Here is a 24554-nt window from a genome sequence, read left to right as displayed (position 1 = left end):
GCTCTGCTAGCTTTTAAGATTATACATAAAGCTCTGGTCCTATCTGAGCTGCAGGGTGATCAAGTCCAGTTAACAGTACATATAGCCCCATAGGAAATGTACATTCCTGGCAATTCCTAGATAACTTAGATGACAGCTCCTGCCTAACAAAGTAACACCACTATCTCAGTATTTGATGAATCCATCACAATTCTCTATGCATGATCTAGTCGATGCAGTTGTTTACTACCTGTATTGAACACTAGCCTTTCATATGTTGCAATCTTCTGCAACCATTGCCATTCCCCTATCAGTCATCAGTCTTTTCTGGCTGCTCCCAGACCTATCATTGATTATTTACTGGGAAAAAATTCTGAGATTCTAGTTCTTTGTTTTACAGCCCAGTAACTGCTAATAGTTCTATGTCTTACTGTATATACTGGCCAGTCACTCTTGTCCTTTTTTACAACCTTGCAGTCATATGACTAGGCCATCATGAAACTGCTGATCATGAAGACATTCGGCTATGTGTTTTGGGTATGGCAAACGGCCCAGACAAGTAGTGATCAAAGCAGCTGCCCGACAGGGAGGGTGGTGGCTGCAGAGTTTTAGAATGTTGAGAGGTGTCAATCAGTATGCACAATAACGCAGACACCTAACTGAGGTAGGGAGTGAGACGCTGTCTCGATCAGAACAGCACAGTAATTAAATTGCACGACTGTATTCATGGTGGGAATCATGAGGCTACAATGTAACCAGGATTGATTGTAGCCCAGAATAAAATGTTGCTTATCCTGCTGGATACACATAATAAGGCAGTATATTGCCAATACGGTACAGTACAATTTTGTATTGCACATACCTATAGACGTATAACAATTAAAATAAAGCTTTAGCTTTTTTCCTCAGTGTATCACTTTGGAGGTCGCTCTTTGTTGCATCACGTGAATAAAGCGTCTTTAAAGAGGAAGGTCGAGGTATGTGCGTTGGGCGGGGTTTTGGTTATGACGCTCTATTATGAAACCTGATCCTCAGTATTATAGTCTGGAGCTCTGTGCGGGATGAAGTGCAGTAGTGGTATTGACTGAACCTTGGAACAGTGCATAGCGGGAGCTGCATAACTGGAGATTTCTATATGCAAGAGAAAGCTTCAAGTGTTAATCTATTAAACAAAACTAAAAACTACTAGAAAATAAAATAAAAACCAGCACAATAATGGATGTTGCCACAGAAATGACCTATGCGGTACCCGCAATGATATTCAGCGTCCTTGCCATTGTTTTGGCAGCTATATTTCTAAAAATGAAATTAACTATTCCCACAGACCAAGACCCAACCAAATCCGACGACGCCACAGATGGTGCAAAGATTTCTGAGCAACCGGAGGGAGATATAAAGACAGCAGACGGGGACAAAACAAAGACAAGCGAGGATGCAGAACTAGCGCAGACAAAGAAGGGTGAAGATGTTAATGTGAAGGAAAAGAACGAAGCAAGTGCTGCAGCGACCGAGAGCAGAGAGTCGCGGGACGCGAAGGGGAAAACCGGGGTTGCTGCTGGAGGAGAAAAGCTGGTTGTGGAGGAAATCGGAGCAGAGGATGGGGGGAATCTGAAAACAGAAGTGGGCAAAGGTGGCGAGTCTGAGGAGCAGAGTCACCCCCGTCAAGAAGACCATGCTGCAGTCAACAATGAGGTAAGATTACCCAGTGTGGCTTCGGGGTTCTAGGATTGAAACGTAAGTTTATCTCCAACAATAAAAGCTGTATACGATACTTGTTTACGGAGCAATTCAAGCGTGTTCATTTTATATCTTTTTATAAACCTAACTGCACGAAAACCTCAGGGTGTGAGAATTTCAATTTTCGGTCAGTAATCGTGATATAGAAACAAACGGTCTCATGCATTTTACCGTTTGTGACCATGTGTTCCCTTTTTCTCATTGTTTTAAATTAATTGCATGTGCGATCTATAAAGTTATCAAATTAGACAATCTGTACATTGACAATTCTGTGACAGTGGTTTGATTTCATATGCACAAAAAAATCAGAACTCCAGTAGCAATGGGGTGTTGTACTACACATTTGAACTTGAACTACCTAATGTGTAGTCAGTATTTATTCTAGAATGATCGTGACTTATCATTATTGCAAACAGGAGCATGGCTACATGCAACTCTGAAGTAGTTTCTGTCTTTAGTATCAATGCATAGTACTTATTGCTTTGTTACCATTTGTACTCTTATTTCTCCATTATCAAACGTTTGTATGTGGTACCTGCCTGTGTTGTAAAATGTAAAAAGCAGCACTTGTTTATCCCGGCCAGAACTATTAATTGCGCCGGCTTTCAACTGGCCATCCTGGGTCAAGAGACCGGTTGACTTATAAAACAAAAAGCTGTTGAAAGTTAATTTAAATTCGCAAGTCAAGCGATTCAGCAAGTTGGTATAGTATAGTGGTGCTGGAGTTTTATCAAGAAACCAGATAATGTTCCAGTTCATCATCTCACCAGCTGTTACTGTCATTTTCAGCAGGGTGTGGCTATTGCCCCTTTATATAAACCCAAACCAGTGCAAACCAGAATGAAAAAAATACTGGTAATCTTATAGCGTGCTGTAGACCAGTATTGAAGCATTGTTACAGGTAATCTTATAGCATGCTGTAGACCAGTATTGAAGCATTGTTACAGGTAATCCTATAGCATGCTGTAGACCAGTATTGAAACATTTACAGTTAATCTTATGGCATGCTATAGACCAGTATTGAAACATTTACAGGTAATCTTATAGCATGCTGTAGACCAGTATAGAAGCATTGTTACAGGTAATCCTATAGCGTACTGTAGACCAGTATTGAAGCATTGTTACAGGTAATCTTATAGCATGCTGTAGACCAGTATAGAAGCATTGTTACAGGTAATCTTATAGCATGCTGCAGACCAGTATAGAAGCATTGTTACAGGTAATCCTATAGCGTACTGTAGACCAGTATTGAAGCATTGTTACAGGTAATCCTATAGCATGCTGCAGACCAGTATTGAAGCATTGTTACAGGTAATCCTATAGCATGCTGTAGACCAGTATTGAAGCATTTACAGGTAATCCTATAGCATGCTCTCTAATGCTCTCTGTAGAATTATTTTTACTGCGTGTGTCATGGGCTGGACATCTGCTGTTGCTTTCTTCTGGTATGAATTGAAATTCCTGGGCAATAGCTTGGAAGTTATTTTTCATTATGACCACTGGGCTATATTTGGGCCTTAAAGGGATGCAGTGCAGATTTCTGTAAAAGGGTAGACTTTTTTTTTATACATGTGTAGTTAACTTACAGCAATAGCTACTTTTAGATTTCCTGCCACCACCCTATAGTTTACTCTTGGTTTATCTAGGATCTTTGTGAAAATAGCAACTTGCATGTAGTGTGTAAGAGGTGCAGTGAGCAAACATTTTGCTAATCAAATATCAGAGTTATAATAATTGTCAATAATCTGGGCAAATTGAGAATTTTAAACGCAGGAAGCAAAAATGTGTACAGTCTTTAGCCTTGAAATAAAAACATACATGTGCAAGTTGTTATGCATCGCTTAAGGTTTCCCACAGTAAAATCATGCAGTGTGTTAAAGTACAGAGACATGTTAAAGCATTGTAAAGCACAGAGATATGGTAAAGCATATTTAAAAACATGGTAATCAATTCACAGTTAGCATTAAAATGTATGGGATAGTAATTAAATATATGCATGGAGTAAATATTATTATATAAAAACAAGAAACAAGAAAAAAAAAAAAAAAAAAAAAAAGACATGGTGGTCAATAATGAATTGTTGCATCTCTACTGGTCTCTATCCAAGTCCCCATTTCAAATTTAGCACAGAGTAGGGAGAGAGAGAGAGTGGAGTAAAGTTCAGAACAGTTGGAGATGGCTTGTAGTCTTTCTCAACATTCATTGTTCATAAGTTCGGTGTTGCAAGATCTAGGCCCTGATCTGAGCTTTCCACATCCATTGTAGCTGCCAATATGGAACGAGGGGTTCCATCGGGAGTTCTGTTTCTTGTAACACAGGAAGGCATTGAACAGGGTAAGGAAACCAAGGACTTCCATGAAACTTCAGACACTGCAGGATCAATGGGCTTCACCTGTCGCTGTACAAAGTCTGGAAAACAAAATGATCAGTAGGCAAACGATATGGCACCTGTTTGAGAGCCTTAGTTTAAGTACATTTGAATGTACAGAATAGGTGCAGGACAGGCAGCTGTAATGCAAGCTACCTGCTATGAAAGTCTACCACAGTAAATTGGTGCAGTATTTTTGCAGTTTCTCCATGCTTCCTCATTGTTACACTATGCATAGTTTACCTTGGTTTGCCATGTTTTGTAATATGCTTTACCATTCCTCTCTGTGCTTTATAGTGCTTCCCTATGCTTTTACCTGGCATTGACTATGCTTACACTTTGCTGTGCTTTTACCATAGTAAACTTTCAAGGGCCCCCGTTCTCCGTTACCCCATGAGTGTATCTCGAGTCTGCCCCGGAGAGAATTCCACACCCGTCCAGTCCTTTCGTAGGCTCCCTTAGTGCAAAGATAACAGTGAGTGTCCATTGCCAGTTCTCAAAGACACGTAACAGCCAGTCTAATAAAAAGGAGCCGCCCATGGATGCAATCTCAATCTACTTGCTTCATAGGTTTGAACAAAGTCATCAACTTTTTTTTTTTTTTAGAATTTTAGAATAGGTTATGCTGCCAACAGTTTCTTGGTTTGCTTCAGAATATTGTTGTGGTATGTTAAACCATAAGAAAACAAACTTAAGTTCAAAGATAAATGTTTTGATATTGAGTGAGACTTCTAATTGAAACATTTGTGATTTAACTTTTAGTATTCCTAAATAAGCACTATTTAACTTTTTTTAGTGGTCACCAATTTTTTTTATATTTCTCCCCAATTTGGAATAGTCAGTTATTTTTAGGCTCAGCTCACCGCTACCACCTCCGTGCTGACTCTGGAGGGGGCGAAGACGAACATGTGCTGTCCTTCGAAGTGTGTGCCGTCAGCCGACCACTTCTTTTACACACTGCAGGCCCACCATACAGCCACTTCAGAGCTTCAGCGTCGGAGGACAACGCAGCTCTGGGATGCTTACAGGCAAGTCCGTAGGCACCCGGCCAGACCACTGAGGTCGCTGGTGTGCAGTGTGCCGAGGACATCCTGGCCGATATCTTGTGTCGTGCTGCATGGCTTTGTTCTGTGGGTGAGCTCTTGTGCCATGCTGCATGGCTCTGTTCTGTGGGTGAGCTCTTGTGCCATGCTGCATGGTTATGTTCTGTGGGTGAGCTCTCGTGCCTTGCTGCATGGCTCTGTTCTGTGGGTGAGCTCTTGTGCCATGCTGCATGGTTATGTTCTGTGGGTGAGCTCTTGTGCCATGCTGCATGGCTCTGTTCTGTGGGTGAGCTCTTGTGCCATGCTGCATGGTTATGTTCTGTGGGTGAGCTCTCGTGCCTTGCTGCATGGCTCTGTTCTGTGGGTGAGCTCTCGTGCCTTGCTGCATGGCTCTGTTCTGTGGGTGATCTCTTGTGCCATGCTGCATGGTTATGTTCTGTGGGTGAGCTCTCGTGCCTTGCTGCATGGCTCTGTTCTGTGGGTGAGCTCTCGTGCCTTGCTGCATGGCTCTGTTCTGTGGGTGAGCTCTCGTGCCTTGCTGCATGGTTATGTTCTGTGGGTGAGCTCTCGTGCCTTGCTGCATGGCTCTGTTCTGTGGGTGAGCTCTTGTGCCATGCTGCATGGTTATGTTCTGTGGGTGAGCTCTTGTGCCATGCTGCATGGCTCTGTTCTGTGGGTGAGCTCTTGTGCCATGCTGCATGGTTATGTTCTGTGGGTGAGCTCTCGTGCCTTGCTGCATGGCTCTGTTCTGTGGGTGAGCTCTTTTGCCATGTGTATGGCTCTGCTCTGCCTATTCATCCAGGGCATTTCCTGTGCTGTAAGATTACTGTCGTTAAATCCATGGGTGCTTGTCCCAACGGGGTATTTGTTGATCAAATTAAGTTATTTAATATATTTTAATACATTTTTTTGGATTGATTTTATCTAAAACACATTAGTATTAAACTGGCCTTTAATAGAATGGGGATGCCTTGCCTTTTTTTATATAAGTATAGACTATGTAATATAATAATTACTGTACATAACAGTATGTAGGAAAACCGTTCAATCAGCAAGAGACTTCTGAAACGGCATAAACCACAAAAACAAACACTGAACAGAAATGTATTAATAGCTCATACAGTCTCCGAGTAGATCCCCTGGTAAAAGTTTGTCCGTATGGTGTGCAGGGTGAGTTGTACAGTCAGGAGTGCAGGTTCAGGGTGAGTTGTACAATGAGGCGTGCAGGTTCACGTCCTGGCTGTGCGACTGTCTTCGTTGGGGATTCCAGAGGGAGCGTTGCATTGGCTTGAGCGCTCCTGTAGGTTAGGGAGGCAGAATCACCGGTTTCTCCTTGTACAGCAGACCCTGCTAGCCTGGTGCCTAATGAGCTCAAGCAGATGCTTCAGGGCTGGCCTTTGTGCTCTGGAGGCCGGTAGCTCACCGACATCCTCTCTCCAGTCCCTTGGAACAGTGAGCTGGTCGTGGGATTGGAGAATGCCCATTGACCTTAAATTCCCCTTAGCTGTTGTATTGAAATGTTATTTACCAATAATATTGGCCAGTGCAGCCAAGCTTGGCAACTCCACGCCAACAGGATTCAAAGAAGATGACTCGCCCTGCACTCCCTTGGCACTGCCTATGCAAGGTGAGCCACTGGGGAGCAGCATCTTTATTAACCTGGTGTGACCCTTCACAGCTTTTGGTGACATGTCTTGGCATGTACAAGCCGCTTGCACAAGTCTAGGGAGACCTTTTCTGTTGCTGACTCCAATTGCTCTGATATTTTTATGAACATGTGGCCATGACTCAATCAATCTGAACACATTCCAGACTATATTTTCACTGGACTGCGAGTCGGCAAAGGAAAACGGTTGCAGCATCTTGTTTCCAAGTGTGTCTCGGATACCTCAAACAAACAGTATGTTACAACAGTCATCCTTCCATTGAAGTGGGAGGGAATGGTCCTGCTGCCTCCTCTACCCAGACTACCTGTGGGAAAGAGAAAGTGGTAATTGAGAGAATCAGAGTCTGTGTGAGCCCACTTGATGTCCTGAGCCGAAGGAATGCGGGTATGTGCTGGCAGGGGCTGTTCTCAGTGCCAGTGGAAAAGCTGAGTTAATCTGCCACTCCCTGAACAGCTGGCAGACTGACAAGCTGTCCAGTAGCTGTGTAGTATGTGTGTGTCTGAAAATGTACAAACAAAAAGATGCTATTCAGCACATCAATGCTCGTCCGGCTCCTAGTAGTTGATTGTCAAGTTGGGTCTTTATGGATCTCAAAGATTTAGCATTACCAACATGGCCTGGAAACACATTCCAAGCCCCCACCACTGTGAATACTGGTTCACTCTGTGTGAAGAAGTTTCTCCTGCCCTCTGTCCTAATTTTCTCGACACTTAATTTCGAGTTTAAAAAATAAAATAAAATCTCTTCTCCTACATGCCCTCTAAATGTTGTCTTTTCAAACCATGTAGAGCAGTGGTTATCAGACTGTGCCCCAGAGAGGGTGTAATTGTTCCATGGGAGGAGCCATGCCTGTCCTGCCAACTCTTTTTTTTGCAGCTGCAACGTACAAGCCCTTAGTTTAGAGCGATTTCAGACAATCGGCAGGAACCAGAGTCTAATCTGTCACCAGCGGGCCTTACCAGGTACTGTTGCTTAATTGGGTCCCCTAGTCCTGGTTTCTAGGGTAAAAGATCAAGTCCCTGCATGCCATCTATCCCACATACTGTACATACATGTATGTCACACGTCATGGTGGTCTCCTCTTTCAAGATCTAGTATACATGGCAGGGAGGCCCGTGTATGATAAATGGCAGGTTTTGTAAGGGAGCGAGTATGTTCCAGCTGTATATTTCAATGTTTCTGTGCTGCTCTGCAGTATAGGGGCAAGCTGTGTAATAAGAAACTTGTTTCACAGCTTCCCTGCCGTTCAGCCTCAAACTATCCGCCTGTCACATTGTGAAACCGTGCAGCGAGTGAACTAGCATTCAGACGAGCAGTTTAAGTAGGTCCCATGCTGTTCCTATTGAAGAAAACAGAAACACGTTCTTGTTCTACCCTCTCCAATTAGAACAGCTATATGACTCATTTTTTGTTTAAGGCTGTGTATCTGTTTTAAATATTTTATAAAATATAGATTTTCAATATCCATTGAATGCACTTGAAGCTGTAGAATGCTGTGGACTGGCTGTGCACTGTGAGGAGTGGAATGCTGTGGGCTGGCTGTGCATTGGGAGCTGTGGAATGTTGTGGACTGGCTGTGCACTGGGAGCTGTGGAGCAGCATGCTTCATCACACTCCAGTGCAGAGAGGGCCATGGGTTCAGTGTGCAGGGCTGGGCTGGAGGCTGGAGTTCATTCTGTCGCAGCTCGGACTGGAAGCAGCTGGAAACACTTCCTCACAGCCTCCGTCTTAATCAGAACTCTAACCCCCCAGACCAGTGCTGTCCAGAGGATGTACTTGAGTCGTATAGGGTTCAGTGAGCTCCATGCTCCATATACAGCTGTCTTGATTTAGCCGTGAAGGCTGGACATTTAGGAGTTTAGTAAAAGCAAGAACAAATGTTTATACATGTGAACTGTTTAATGAGCATGTGTAGTAAATAGTCCAATTCTTCTTTTTTTTTTTTTTTTTTTTTGCTTTTTATGGGTCATCAATATGGTTCTTTCATCCAAAAAAGTCTGCCCTAGAGCAGAAGGTAAAGGCTGTGTGCTTCTTCCTTTTCCAGCCAGAGATACATGCATTTAAAGTGCAGGGCTGTGTTTTTTAACATATTGACAACTCTTTTAATTGCGCATCATGGGTCATAAGCCACCCGAGCAATATATTTCTCAACATTTCCTCAGGAGAGTTTGCCAGGAGAAAAAAAAAAAACATCTTGTAAAGTTCACTTTGTATCCAGAACACATCTGTAGCAATGCTGTTTTTCTATTCCCACAATGCACCACTCATCAGTCGGAGCCCCAGCAGCTTGGCCGGAGGGAGCATGAACTTGATCCACAGCAATTTCTTTCTCCTGGCCAACGTTCCTGAATAATAGTTAAATAATAATTTGATGGGTGAGTAAAATAAAAAATAAAATCTAAACCACATTTGGGGACTGTACAGTAGCACCAGAATAAAAACTTAATCAGCTCAATATCCATTGTTTTATACTGTGTATATAATAGTTTAGTTGTGAATAAAACAATGTTTCCCCTCACAAGCTGTAGCCTTGTTGCATTGTGTTACTGCATTTTATCTTCTTGCCTTCTATAGTTGAGAGAGCCCTCTCGATGAAGTGGTAGTTGACCGTGGCTGGAGTTATGCATCCCAAGTCGAAAGCGTGCTGACAGGCTGTGATTGGCTAACTCTGCAGTTGTGGGTACAGAACGGGTTGCTTTTGTTGGTGCAAAGTATTGATTAGTCTTTTAGTAGTCTCTGTCCAATAGATGTGAACTGAGCTTACAATACAGCAAGTTAAAATGAAAAAGCTGATACGTTTGTGGATTGATTTTAAATTTGATTCACAGTTGATGTTGTGATGTAGCAGTGGGCATCTTCTTTGATAGAAGCATGCTAGAGTTGTGAGCTGATTGACTGATGGCTCTGAATCGTTTTCTAATATACTAAGATACTAGGGTGGGGTGGGTGGTGCGAGTCTGCCCCTCTCGGCCCTGGTTCGGTCTCTTGGGAGAAGCAGTCCCTGCGAGCCTGCCTCTCTCAGCCCTGGTTCGGTCTCTCGGAAGAAGCAGTGCCTGTCTACCCAGCCCCCTCTCAAACAAGATTCAATTCTTGCAAGCTCTTGCATCAGATGAGGAATGAGAGGCACACCATACATGGCTATGTGTTTCAAAGCCTCTGTCCTGCCAGGGCTGCTCTGTGGTGTATTTCAGGATATTAGCTGTTTACTCCAGGGCCTTGTGGGGCCAGGACTTTTTACAGAATTGCTTCGCTTGTTGTTTTGTGTGTGTGTGTGTGTTTTATATAGTGTGTTTTCTAGATATGAAATAGTTTGTTATTCATGAAACTTTTTCACTGTATTTGAAGAGGCAGTCTAGAAGGGTTTCGTGTCTTCTATTATTCCTAAAAACAGATTTGTGAACACTTGATTCATTTCATATATTTTATTAGAAATGTCCCAAAGCATTGAATACAGTAAATAACTTTTTACTCTTGAAATATGAAGCTCTTAAATACCAGAACAAAGTAGATTTTCAGTAATTGCATTCGTAATTATAAAATGATTGCGGGTGTTTATTGAAAGATCTGGATTGAATGTTTTTGGTGTTTGTTTAATTGAACTTAAGGTATTTGATGAATTGGTGGTAAAAGCAGTGTGTGTTCCCCAATTCATTCTTCAAACATGTATTATTTGCACGAGGTCAAAGAGATAACTAGTCAAACTACAGGGAAATAGACATCACTCAAGGAGTTACTTAACTTGTTTAGTATATTCCACCTGACAGCCAAGCTCCTTCAATCAACCCTCTAAAATAGCTTACTGTGCCATCATGAGTAAAACAACTTCCACCAGGGAGATGCAGCTTTTATATACTGCATGATACCTTTTATTGATGTCTTGTGCATGACATAAAGATGTGTGCTACAGGCATTTATAGTATTGTGTATGTCCTTAGCTTTGCAGCAGCCAGTGCAGGGCAGGTAGAGAGTTAAGTGGCCAAGCTCTCTTCCAAAGGGAAATTCTTTCAGCAGGATGTCAATGCATGGCAGCAAATCGGCACTGAGAGTTTCTGTTCCTAGTTTATACAGCGGTTAACAAGCACTAGCACAGGAAAACAAGAAATCTGGGAATGTTCTGGATGGGAGACTATAAACGGCTCCCCTTTCTCTTGCCTTGTTTTAAAAGCTCCCTAAAGTAATAACATTATCGCACTGTGAGCTTTTTCTTTTCCAGGCTTTAGTTTCATCTTGAATCTGCCACTATTCTCTGCACAAAGGAGACATTCTCTGAGAAGAAGAAGAAAACATGTGTAGTTCAACTATGTTATATCTAGAGCTCCCAGCCCACCAGTTCTATTGTATTTTGAAACCATGAAATATCATCAGTTTTATGCAATGACTGGTCAAATGATATGCAGTTCCAGTAATGCAAACCTATCCTCTGGAAGCATTGCTTCAGCTATAGTCACATTTTGTGTTAGTATGTTATATTCTAGATTGTTATATTCATAGAAGACAGGACCTTTGTTGAACTTCTCATCTGAAAGTCAGTACCTCAAACCCTTTAACCCCACACTGTGTCAATGAACACCACTTTATACCCTTCTGCTGAGATCACAACCCAGGGCTGAAGATTTTAAGCGACTCTGTGAAGAACAGGGGCAACAGCTCCCCAGTTAAATTTCACTTAGAAAAGCGAACTCGCTGTCCAACAAAAACAGGAGCTCTTGTACAAGAGGCTATTGCTAAAGGTCAGTCCCGGCTAACCCTATTTAATAACAACACTAACACACACACACACATGCTCGCTCTCACAAAGAGCCTGCTTGTCTGCATGTGTAGACGTGCCAGAGACTCGGGGCTGGCAGAGTGGAGCAGCTGCAGCCTTGAAACCAGTGTGGAGAAACTAGGGTTGGACGATTTAAGTATTTAGATTATTGGTTCTCCAGAACTAGGTTAATCTTTTATAAAGGTTTAATTACCATGGTATATTTCCAAAGTAAATTTGCAGTTTTCTCATGCTTTTTAAAAAATGTATACCATACCTCTCTGGACTTTAGAATTCGTACCTATGCTTTATTAAACCATTTAATTTTACTAGAAAAAATGTTTGATATGCAGGGAGAAAGAAAGTAATACATCAGTGACTGCCAAAACACAATAATCCATGGTTTAATGTGATTGCTCATAGTTTCAGAACAATAATAGACACAACATGTTTGTCAGTTGGTAGGTATAGCTGTTCTGAGGTAAACACTTATGTTTATGAACTGCAGGCGGCACAGCACAGTCTTATCTTGCAGGGGTCGCTCACAACTGGATACAATAAGACTCCTGTAATCCTATCCTAGTGTAAATGTTTACTACTGTATTACTGTATTGTTCCTACCCCAGATCAAACTCAGTATTTGAAACCTTCTGGGTGAATTTTGCTTAAGACCTGCGTTCAGTCTGTGGTTACGAGTTCATTAACCCCCCCCCCAGTTCTTCTTCAAACCCCTGCAGTGAATGGGCATGAGATGAGATGCCCTGCCCATATGCACTGTTGTTTATATACTATAACAGTGACTCTTTAATCAGAGGCATACTGAATCCCAACAGGTACTGCAGCTGCCAACCAAGACCGTACTCATGTGAACCTTCATAGCCACCATAAGGGTTACAATCCGATTCTCTGTACTCGCCTTCAATCCAGTGTTTGCTTAGAAATTCCATGACCTGAAAAATGTGCTGCAATTGCCCAGTTTTTGTTGAGGCACCAATCTGCTATTTTCAGTTGATGTTTACTTAAACACATACCTACAATTTGTGTCACCTAGCAACATATATATAAAGCTCTTCTGTTGACTCATCCTTTTGCTGTTTATTGAGACTAAGAGGAATGGCAGTATAGTGTAGTGCTCCTGAGTTTAACTAAACTGGGGATTCAGCTTGGCTGCAGGAAGGTGTGGCTGTGGACCCTTTGTGATGTTTCTTTGTCTAGTCTGCATTGGGATTGCTCTCACGCTAGCTGTACAGTTCAGGTAGGCGACACAGTGATTGGGAATTGTCTCCGACAAGCTGTACCACAAGCACAATCTTCTCTGTTCCAGCGTTTTAAGAAGACAAGACGCTTGTCACATCTGAGGAGGGGGTGTTGGAAAAGTAAATGTCTTGAACCCTGTTAAGAAACTAACAATGGCATTCTCACCCTAATCTGAGAATTCATCTCTTTTGATGTGACCAGAAACGCTAAACTCAAACTCGTTCATAATTTTAAGCAGTTAATAACAGCAACAATGACATGAATGTCTACGGTTCATTTAAATTTAAATTGCTTTTTTAAGTACTCTCTTCCCAAGGCCCTGGGATGCGGTGTGGGAGACATTTTCTCATCATCACTGTCTTACCCCTCTAATATACAATGTAGATGGATTGTTTTGGCATTAGCTGTCTCTGAAGCAGGGGAATTCCATGCTGCTGAATCAGAGGCCTCTGTCGGAAGCCAGCCAAGTCCGATCACAGGGAAGCTGATGGTCTTTGCTCTGTTCCTGATTTCGCTTGCCTGCTCCAGTTCAGTCCTCTAATTGTGCTGAAAGTGTTTTGAACTAGAAGACATTTCTCTAAAAATGATTTGAGCAAAACTTCCCTGGCTGTTTTGGAATACATTTAACAGTATTATGGAGTGTAAGAAACACATTGTTTCTGGTGACGACTTTAGTCTAATACGACAAAATTGGTAAAATAATTGTTTTAAATAATGAATTTACAACATCCCTCTCCAGATGACCTGATGCTAAAAAAAATGTAATTATTTGCGTTCTCTCCTGATAGTATCAGTAAACGTGATGTGTTACTATATGAATCTTTGCCACTGCAGATTGAGCAAAAATAATAATAAATAGAACTGCCAGGCAGTTTTAATGCTCCCAAGCCCCATTACCAGTATCAAACACTTAAGCAATAGAAGAATACTAGAAGAAGCGGGTTTAGTTCTTGGTATTTGACAAGTTTGAAATCAGTAACTTCACCAGTTCTTCAGAAGAAGATTTTGAAAGTTTTTTTTTTCAAAAAAATGCATTGGGCAGCCATCTTGGTTCATTCACAAACACAATTTTTGAAAAAGTAAATTGTACTGACAGAGGCATGATGGTTTTCAGGTTTGGAGTTGGTCAAGTAAACTGTTTTTAAACTGAAGCAGTTTTAAATTTTAATTTGAAACTGTAGGTCTGGCAGCCATCTTGTTTAACGAAACAACACCATTTTGCAATATTTAAATTCTACTGTTACCGGGATGATGCCTACCAAGGTTGGAGTAAGTTGGTTAAATGGTTTTCGAGCAGAAGCAGTTTGTTTGGTGTTCTTTTTGGTGAATTTGGCAGCAGTCAGTTTGATAGGTAAATTTTATTGCAGCAACTTCTGCTTTGCAAAGTTGAAGCGGGTTTGGTTGCTGATGATATATGCCAAGTGTCAATCGGTTCAACACTTCCCAAGAAGATGATTTTGAAACCTTTTTCCAAAAAATGAGTCAGGCCGCCATCTTTGACGCAGGAGTGCAATTTTTTTGTATCTGAACTGTAATCTACACGGGATGATGCCTGCCATGTTTCGTGTCGATTGGTTACACTGCGAGCGAACAGGAGCAGTTTGAAGTTGATGGAAGAATAATAAGAAAAATCCTAACAATAACAATAGGGTTCCCAGCCATTCTTCCCAGTCATTTTAAACTCCACGTTTTTTGTTTTTGTAGTTTCAGCATTTGTAACTTGTTTTTCTTGTGTTTTACAAGTATTACAGGTACAGGGTTGTGATTTTTGGGTGTTCACCGATAAAGCCAATTTCTACCCCTCAGAATAGGATCTTTTAAAACTGGGTTTATTAACTTGACCAATCCCTTTTATTAATATTGTGTAGCTATTATAAATCAACCATCTTTACTTAACCAATCATCAGTATCCTTTTTGCAAGTTATTTCATTTTTTCAGTAAGTGTATTAACTTTGAGTTATAAGATGATCTTGCAAGTAACTAGGTTCCATCTTTTTTGGTACGTCTTTGAGGCTCCTTTACTGTAAAATTGAACAGGATTGTGATACAGGACAGTTTTAATATCCTCAGGGACAATGGAAAACTATTTATACTGCAACATCCTGCTTAGAAAGCAAGCACGTATACTTGGGGATATTAGAAAGGCTTATTATGCATGGTTCAGCAGGGTGGTCAGTTATCTACAGATATGAAAAGTCTGCAATGACTTGGACTCAAGAATTGGTTCTTTTTTTTATAAAATAAAACAATCCATCCACTTACTGCTTTATATAATACAGGGGCTTCCCATATTGTACACATATTATCAAGTTTTATCATTGACGCTGACAGGAGGCAGCATCCTCAGTGGGAGGTTCATTCTCTCAAACTTATGGCTTGTTGGAAAAAGAGACAGATCAAATAAGGATGGCTCAAAATGGCAGACACAATCTGGTAGCATGGTAAAGCACAAGAGGATAGATTCAGAAGTGGCGTTACACAATGTACGGTGATTTATAGAAGGAAAATCAACCTGCTAACGTTACAAACCCAGTAACAAGCCACATGGTCGTGAGTCCTTAACGTGCTTTTATCATTGGGATAACCAGACGGAAAGTAAAACTTGTCAAGCGGATGTTTTGCATAATTTGGCATACCTCATTTTTGTTGTTTTGTTTTTATATTTAGTTTGTTTGAATACAGTTTCTGATTGTTACTGACTGGAAAAACAGCAGCAAACTCCCCTTGCGCTGGGTCGATTGGACTGGAGTGGCGACCCTATATCCTGCATATTCACAAAGTGAGAAGAAATGAAAATAACATCCACCAAAATTATACCAGAGTGCAAACATGTAACTTGGAATATAGAAACTAGGTTTTGTCTGCAGCAGCGAGTGGAGTTCAGTTTACTGAAAACTGAAAGGTTTATTTGGTTATGCATCCCAGTTTCCAGCATGGACAAAAGAAACAATTAATTACTTAATAACCACCAATGAAACCCTGCTGTCCTTGTTGAACTGGTCTGTGTCACCCAGTGCTAGGCAGAGAGAGGGATCTGGGTTCATTCTACTTCCTAGTCTCTTGATCTCCCGTTGTGACAGGTGTGCAGTCAATGCACTGTCCTCTATTTCTTATTCTAATGTCTCTGTTGTTCTCCTGCAAGTTATCTCAGGAAAATGCGAGAAGGGTGTACTACCCCAACCCCCCCCCCAGTATGTTCTGGGTGCATTTTCATCCTTCTGTGTAAGGTGCATGAGCTGTGTCATAGAATGGAAGCAAATTCAGTGAAACGATCATTGCTCAGCTGTCTCATGCTGCAATAGGAACTGAAGGACTCCTTTGTTTGCTCTGGAGCCAGCATGGTTCTGCAACTACATTAACTCTGAAACTCTCCTTTTTAAGAGTGCTTTGGAGCACTGCTGCCCAATGACTGGCAAGCGCATCATCAGAATGAATTTTAGAAAACTAAAACTCCTACAATAAGGACTAGTGGTGCCACTGCAAAGCACCCTGCAGATAAGACTTCTGACTGCTATATGCTGCCCTGCTGCTGTAAAAAACACACTTTTTGCAATATATCACAGGAGAACGAAAGCTCCCACAGTGTAGCTCTTGCAATGTAGCTCACAGAGGGTAGTGCTGCATGCGCAACTCGTAATTTTACGTCATCCTCCTGCAGCCGAACTGTGCAACAGTGTGTGCTTCATTCACCCTCAACACCCCTACCACGTGACCATAAACATAGAAGTAAATAAAAAGCTGACTAAATAATTTTGTCATCTTCAACGCAACTCTAAAATGTAATGTTGACTAAATAATGTAATATTTTTAGATTTCGGCTCCAGTCCTACAGAAGAACAGCAAACTTTTGTTCTTTTGTACGTTTAGCTAGTTGAGTAAATGTAATTTTAATTTAATTTCTGTAATTTTATATGTTCTTTTTTAATCTTTCCATCACTTTATTAAGGGAGATAGTTGTTATAGGGGGCATATTAATTGACATTAGCATGTAATCTTGCACTGAGATGGTTTAATTATGTATTAATCCATTCATCATTTTTATTAGAAATATTAACGTTAAATCGGCTATACAAACATGTCCTGGTAAGAATTTAACTCCTTAAAAACAAAATAATTAACCATCATGTGTCAGTGGCCAAGACATAAACCCTTGCAGACATCACAAATAAATCACTCCACTCTGCCAATGAGAATTGAAACATATGCAAGTTTTATAACATTTGATGTACTTTATTGACCCTTTTTGAATGATAAGATCCGGAGGTCTCTTCTAGCAATGCACTACACAAGGGGGCTCCACAGAAGCAGATCTTGCCATTTATTTCTTTGAGTCAGCAATCTACTTTATTATTTAACCCATTAATATCTAGCACCTCAAATATGGGACAGGGTGAATATGTGAATCCCTCTGATTTATGTGTTCACTGAAATTAAATAATTAAACCTGTAAAATATGACCCCTTACAGCTGTATTTTTTCTTGCTTTTACTGTTTGGTTGTCAGATCATGTCTTCCCTCAGCATCAAATGCAATCTTTCAAGTTGGCTGTTAGACACTGTATAGGAACTCTGCTGGGCACAAGAATAGATCTCTGGACCTGTTGGCTTTTTGAAGATAGCTACAGTAGTAAATGTATTTGAGGCAGTGAATACTCCTGGTAACAGTTGGCCACTCACTGCAGGACGCCAAAGAGAGGAGAAGGTGCCCAAAGTTATGCGACGCATCCTGTCCAATGTAGAGGGAATGAGTCAACACATGGTATGTCCCATGATTCCTTGACTGTAAAGTAGTAGCAGACCAGGCCTAGCTCTGTGTGATGTGCTATGGGACGAAAGCAGATATGACCACACACAAGGCATGATGGTTGGTGCTCGTGCTTCTGGTGCATCGCTCAAGGCAACAGCAGAACCATCAACAAGAAACGCAATTCAAGTCGAAAGAAGCCACTGGACAAAAGGGACAGATGACAGATTTAAAATCTTGTGAAAAGAAGTGGCCAATCAAATCAAGCAAAAGTCACCTCAGACTTCATCACTGGCAGGCAGTTACGTGTCACCATGGCAATCTGAAAACCACTTGTTTCTGAGAACTTACATAGTGTCCACTGTTCAGGCTACTGGTGGGGCTGTCATGGTCTTGGGTATGTTCTGCTGGTCTGGGACAGCTCCTCTGATCATTCAGGATGGTACTCTATGGCACACTTCAACATCATCGCTGACCAGACGCACTCGGAAATTCTCATCGTCTGTCCACATGCTGATGGCATATTCCAGAATGGGCCTCATGCACTCCCCTGACTACCACATTCCCTGGAGCTCAACCCCATTGTGCACGGGTGGGATGTTTTGGAACATCGCATCAAATGCAGTTTACCACTGCAGTACCCAGCCAACTGCTATTGGCTGAGCAGTCCCATGTCTCCACAGTTAACAGCATACTAAAGTAATTAATATACATCCAAAAATTTGTAAGAAAAAAAAAAGTGGATAACTATTTTACATTTTATATACATAGAAAATGATATACAAAAAACAAACAGACCACCCTCTCATTGTAAAAAGGTAGGCTTAAGTTAGACTCCTGGGCACACTCCATGGAACAGGAACCAGGGTGTCCCACGTCACTGTAGAGCTGCCTTAAAACTTGCGCTATCCATTGCCGATGCATCCTGGGGCAAAGTCCTTATACCGTTTCTCACATTGCCCACACTACGAGATATGAAATCCTGTCTGTACTCCTGAACATACTCCTTTTGTGAACATATTCCAGTTCACCACACGTGGTTTTTAAATTGTAATAATGTGTTATAAGTTAGAATATATTTACAGTTGTTTCAAGACGAGCAAGACACAAAATCCCCCCCCCCCCCCCCACCCTTTTTTTTATAGAAAAGCCTAGAAGAGCAATCCTTATTGGATGATCATTAATTTTCACACAAACACACACACACACAAAATGTTTCTCCATGATTTACATTAGCACTGTTATGTAATGTTTTCTGTACTTTTTAAAAATATTTACAACCAATCAAGTTTGGGCATCATAGCCCACCTACATTTGCCAGCTTTGTGTTTCTTAACTGAAAGATGTGCAAGTAGTATCACAATAGAAATAATAAAAACATGAAGCAATCCTCCATGCTCTACATCCCGTTTTAAGATGGACCTCCAAGTGCTGCCTTACATTGCATCGGTCCCTTGGTTTTGTAAGCTGACAGTTTACAAAACGGACAGTGGTGAAACGCACAACATTGTAATCAGCGTTCCAACGTGGGAACAGTCATATGTAACTGAAACAAGATATCGGGTATAAACAATATTAAAGGTCCCAGATCTCAACATTAACAAAATGTCAATGTTTCAAAACATTGACCTACTAACTGGATTATTCTCGCCATTTGCACAGAAAGGTGCCGGATCCAGTGCAGATTAGTCCCAGCCAGAGTATAGTTAGTTAGGATAGTGTTACAATGATAAATTACATGATCAAATTAGGTCCGCACGTGTGGGTTTCACTTTAACTGTGTTCAAATTCTAATGTCCATCATGCTTAATGCTTAATACAAAATCGCTACACATGTTTAAAATGTTATGGAGGTTAACAGAGAGAAAGAAAGAGAGAAGCACTGACTGGTTCATGCCAGTTTTAATCACAGGATTTGTTTAAAGGAATCTCAGCTGTGTAGCCCTGGGTGAAGGGTGTGTTTTTGTTTTTGCTACTCACCAGAGTTAATTAGGGAGGGTGAGTGGCTGCAGGTCTCAGCAATCTTGAGGTTTCTGAAGAGCTGGCAGCTCTACGGGAACTGTGGTGGTCAGACTTAAGTATCTCCTAGCAAAATATTTTTTATAGAGCATTTCATGAAACTTTGCAGGTATGTTTGTTGCAAGAAGTTATTCAGCATAATACTAAGAATGTAACCATACATCAGACTCAAAAGTAACCCAATGAAATGGTATTAAACTTGTCATACATGTTCTTTTTTACAAATTCCTAAGGCTCTCCTAATTGGTACTTAGACATGCATCATTTCTGGCTTGTGATTAAAACTATATTGTTAAAGCTGTCTGCACGCATCATGCACACCTTCAAATCCATATTCCCCCCTGGGACAGGTGGAGTCCTTCATCCCTTCATTGTGTAAGTGCCACAGATATAGAACCCATTCTTTTCAGTGAATGCCAAGTTACTGTATGGGAACTGGCTATTTTTCCCCACTGGAATGCTAAAAAGTTATTCATGTATCAGTTTGTAACACATTACTAATCTGTCCACATTAAAATTGCATTATTTCTCTGCGAGTAACCTATTTCATAATCATGTAGCTCCATACTGTAAAAAATGTCCGCAAATTCAAGGGTAAAATTATGGTAAACAGTGAAGGTAAATTGCCTTCTCTTATAAAATTACAATTTACCTTAAATTTAACAGCAAATTACATTCATACTAAAAAGAAGTTTATTTTTACAGAAAAAAAGAAGTTTTTTACATTTAAAAAAGTCAAAACAGATATTTTCCGTTGTTTTAACAGACCAAAAACATGGGTAGAGTTGACGATTAAATACCATAGATCTCACATCTAATTACGTTAAAACTGGAATCACAGAGTCCATTGCAGGGCTGATTGCAAATAGTGTTTTAACAGTGTTATTTGTGCCTTATTGTGTGTTAAATGTGATGTGCGGTTGCACAATTATATGTACATTTACATGGCCTTTGTGTTCCGTCACCATTTTTTGTGTGTTGTTCATATTTTGTGTGGTTACCATCTTGTGGTAGGTCAGATCTTGGAGTGGGTTAGCCTTCTATGCCCATTATTTGTATCTCTGCTGAGTTCAATGCTGGCTGTATCGTAGCCTGTGAAGTAAATCTGAGGTGCGGTTGTTGCTGGTTGAAACTTGCTGCTGCTGTGGGTGCTTTGTAACACCTATAAACTCTTTATTAAGAATTAATTTGCTGAACTTTACTAATTATGTGTTTTTATGATATATTACTGCAAATGTATGATTTTTAAATCTCTAAAAAAAGATTACCCTAATATATGTAAAAACATGAAGTATGATACTATTTTTACACTGTTTTACCGTAATAACATTATTTATACGGCAATTTTGCTCACCAGATAACATTTTTTGTTGTTTATTTGGTCTCTGGCACTGCCCTTAACTGGTTTAGATCATATCTAACAGGACGTCAATAATTTATCTCCCTGGGTGGGTTTAGTTCTGAGGTTGGGCCAGTAATTTCTGGTGTCCTACAAGGCTCTATTCTTGGCCCCCTGTTATTTAGTATTTATATGTTCTCCCTCGGCCACATTTTAAGGTCTCATGGCGTACGCTATCATTTTTACGCAGACGATACTCAAATCTATATTCATTCTAAACCTGATATCAATGTTGCTGTCCCTACCTTAACTGCCTGTATCTCTGAAAAAAATTGGATGTCGAAACTGTGACAAGACTGAGGTAATGCTGTTGGGTACTCCCCGCCAGCTGAGTAAAACCAGTAAATTAAATCTGTCTGTTGATGGAACCATGCTTCAGTTCAGATCTAAGATGAAAAATATGGGTGTGATTTTCGATCCTGGGTTAACTTTTGAATCGCATCTTCTGAATACTGTCAAGGTTTCTTTTTTTCACCTTAGAAATATTGCCAGACTGCATCCCATGCTTTGTACCTGCAGCTGAAAAACTGATTCATGCTTTTGTTTTCTCCAGGATCAATTACTGTAACGCCCTGCTCGCTGGGGTGTCTAATAGCATCCTCGTTAAAATTCAATTCGTTAAAAATTCTGCAGCCAGAATTTTGTCTCTGTCCCGCTCAAGAGATCACATCACTCCTGTCTTGAAGGCCTTGCACTGGCTGCCTATCAGGTTTAGAATTGATTTTAAAATTTTATTGCTGACATATAAGGCTCTTCATGAGCTAGCTCTGACTTATCTGCCAGATCTTTTACCTTTTTACACTCCCCTCGAAACCTCCGCTCTGCTGATCTCAGACTGCTGTGTGTCCCGCCTGCTCATCTGTACTCTATGGGCGACAGGACCTTCTGTTGCTATGCCCCCAAATTATGGAACTCTATTCCACTAGAGATCAGGGACGGCTTCTTTCAGTGTTTTTAAAGTTAATTTTAAAGACTTACTTTTTTAGAAAGGTGTGTTTAAGATTTTTATGATTGTTTTATCTCCTTGTGTTTCTTTTATGCATAATCTGTATATTGCAGTACTATTAATTGTGAAGCTCTCTGAAATGACTGCTTTTAAGGGTGCTATACAAAATACAGTTTATTATTATTATTATTATTATTATTATTGTTATTATTATTAAAGCAAGCAGGTGAGTTTTGCACTGGTAAAAGCAATACAAATCAGTCCGGTCCAGACCAATATTTGAAAAGCATTTCTAAATGTAATTGCACGACACAAGAGACAGTGTACACACAGTTCCAAAATGACATGCGAGAGAAAGGGGTTCTATAGGAATTAAAGTGAAAGCGTGAAGCTGTCGTTGTGGTTTGCGACTGCTAGCCGTTCGGAATGAGTACAGATTTTCTGACCTAAGCTTTTAGTATGCAAGAAAACTACAAGGTCATCAGAGTTTCACTTGATTTGAAGGTTGACAGATTGGGAATGCAAAACAGCAGGAAGTTGATTCTCAATGTTGTTTCTGCTAAGAATGTGGAGAAATTATTTATACCAGAGCTGTCAATTTAAACAAATACTTCTGCAATAATCCTATAGTACAAGTTTGTTTCAAGAATTTCTATGTACCTTAGGTAATAAGTTCACACTTATTCTATACATGTAATTTTAAATATTGTTAATCATCCTTAAATTTAAACAAGTAATCAAAGTGTATTTTTTGTTTTTGCCAAAATCGAGAGATGGATGATAATCCTGAATCCAAGCTGACAGGGTTTAAAAAGGCTTTGTCCCCTTTGGACCTTCAGATTGGGAACACAGGGCCAGTGACTTTATATTGCCATCAGTAAATCAGGACCGTGAAAAAGTGGCCTTAATGTGAGCTTTTACTGTTTCTCTGCCTATTTACTTTTCTTTTAGTACAACAGTTCATTTTCATTAAGATGTTAAGAAGCCAGAAAGGGGAGTCCCCATTTTGTTGCGTTGCTGCTCAATGGATGAGGTGTATGTAATGGAAACAAAGCATTGTTAGGCAAGGCAACGCTCCCCTGAAGAGCCAACATCTGTGCAGCATTTTCCATCGCTTGTTGCTGACATGTAAAAGTCTTCAAGGGTACAGAAATAATACTGGAGCCCAGCTGCCTTGTAGGAGTAGGCTGTTTTACCAGCCTGGGCACAAGGACAAGGGACTGATAAACTGGAATACATTGTGACCTTGCATATGTTCTTTCTCTGGAATGACATCATAACTCACGCCAAGAAATGAATTGATGTTTAGATAAGCATAGTGGAAGCAGATTTCACAAAGTTCAGCTTCACACATACAGTTAGGTATGATATGTAAGACTGGCACTCATTAGTGTGAATGAGAAAAGCTTACCTGAACCCTCTCCTGACAACAGACCTTTTCATTACCTGAGCTCTCCCAGAGAATTAGATAACTAATCATTATCTGATTTCTGTTTATAACTAGGTGCCACGTTTGTTGTGTCTAACGATGCATGTTTACTGGGATTTATTCTGTTAGCTGTGTCCTTTTTTTTAACAAGCGTGCTTGTATGGAAGTATTGTGATTTCAATGGCTGTGTTGAAACCACTACTGGTAGCATGCTATGACCTGTTTACAAGAGATAACTGGCTTGTCCTCCATGCTTGTTTCTATGAATCCGCTACTGGAAACCGGGCGAGCATAGGTAGCCTCTGGATTGTACATTTTCTTATGTTGACAGTTTTAGTAGAGCAGTGCTGAGCGTTGACTGCTGTCACAATCCACAGCATGGAAAGGGTTCAGAAGCAAATCTTGATGACGAGCAAGGAAAGCATTGTGAAAAGGCTTCCTTCAGATGCCCACAAACCTTATCAAAAAGCTTGCACACTGGTAGAAGAAAGAGCAGGAGATCATTTATCTCTGTTATCAAACATCCTAGCCACTGTAGCTGCAATATCTGCCATTGCTTTGTGTATTTTTTACATGTTGCATATCCTTCTGGTGTAATCCAATAGAAAATCCTGTCTTGAACTGGACATGCTCAGCCTGGTTGGTTGGGGGGGGGGGCGTTCTGCTGTTGATTGTATGAATATCAAAGCAACAGTGCAAAAAAGAATTAGAACTATAGAGTGTGTCCAGCACAAGAGATCATTTCCAGGAATAAGAAGTTTGTTTAAATACTGCAGTAAGAAACAGACCCAGCCTGAGTTCTGTCCCACTGAGCCACCCTGCTCCAGGCTGGATAGAACACGAGCCCTAGTTGTTTTAACACACATTTCTATTTTAAGTGATCAGCCTTTTGCCTCCTCTTTTAAGCACTGCATTCTTTCCATCCTGTCATGGTTACAGTTTGTTTTTGTGGACAGCAAATGCAGAGTTCTGGTGGGAGACTGCCTGACTGGGCTTCCTGGTTTGGCTGCAGCTGCTTTGTATAGCTGGGCTCTCGGACGAGAGCGCCAGCATTTTATGCAGAGCCCAGTTCAGTGATGCTCCTTTATTATAGCACAGCAGCATACCTTGTTAAAAGGCATGTGAAGCAAGTAGACAAAATGTCTTGGTGTCCCTCAGTATGTAATCAACAAATAACTTGCCTTTCCGTACCTTAACAGCGTTTTTCAATTGGTAGTAA

General features: G+C 40.7%; 1 protein-coding gene across 4 annotated transcripts in view; it reads left to right on the top strand.

Moving 5' to 3' along the window:
- Positions 1-1029: 1029 nt before the first annotated feature.
- Positions 1030-24554, top strand: part of si:ch73-366l1.5 (FILIA-N KH-like domain-containing protein) — a 44946-nt gene continuing 21421 nt past the window's right edge. Inside the window, exon 1 of one of the 4 annotated variants that reach the window (XM_041219738.1) lies at positions 1030-1671. In XM_041219738.1, coding sequence (XP_041075672.1) covers positions 1195-1671 — 477 coding nt within the window. In that variant the 5' untranslated portion in view covers positions 1030-1194. The other 3 variants (XM_041219739.1, XM_041219740.1, XR_005946895.1) reach the window with 3 other exon arrangements.

This window comes from Polyodon spathula, chromosome 20 (assembly GCF_017654505.1).
Source record: "Polyodon spathula isolate WHYD16114869_AA chromosome 20, ASM1765450v1, whole genome shotgun sequence".
Classification (NCBI taxonomy): domain Eukaryota; kingdom Metazoa; phylum Chordata; class Actinopteri; order Acipenseriformes; family Polyodontidae; genus Polyodon; species Polyodon spathula.
This window is presented reverse-complemented; position numbering and strand designations above follow the sequence as displayed.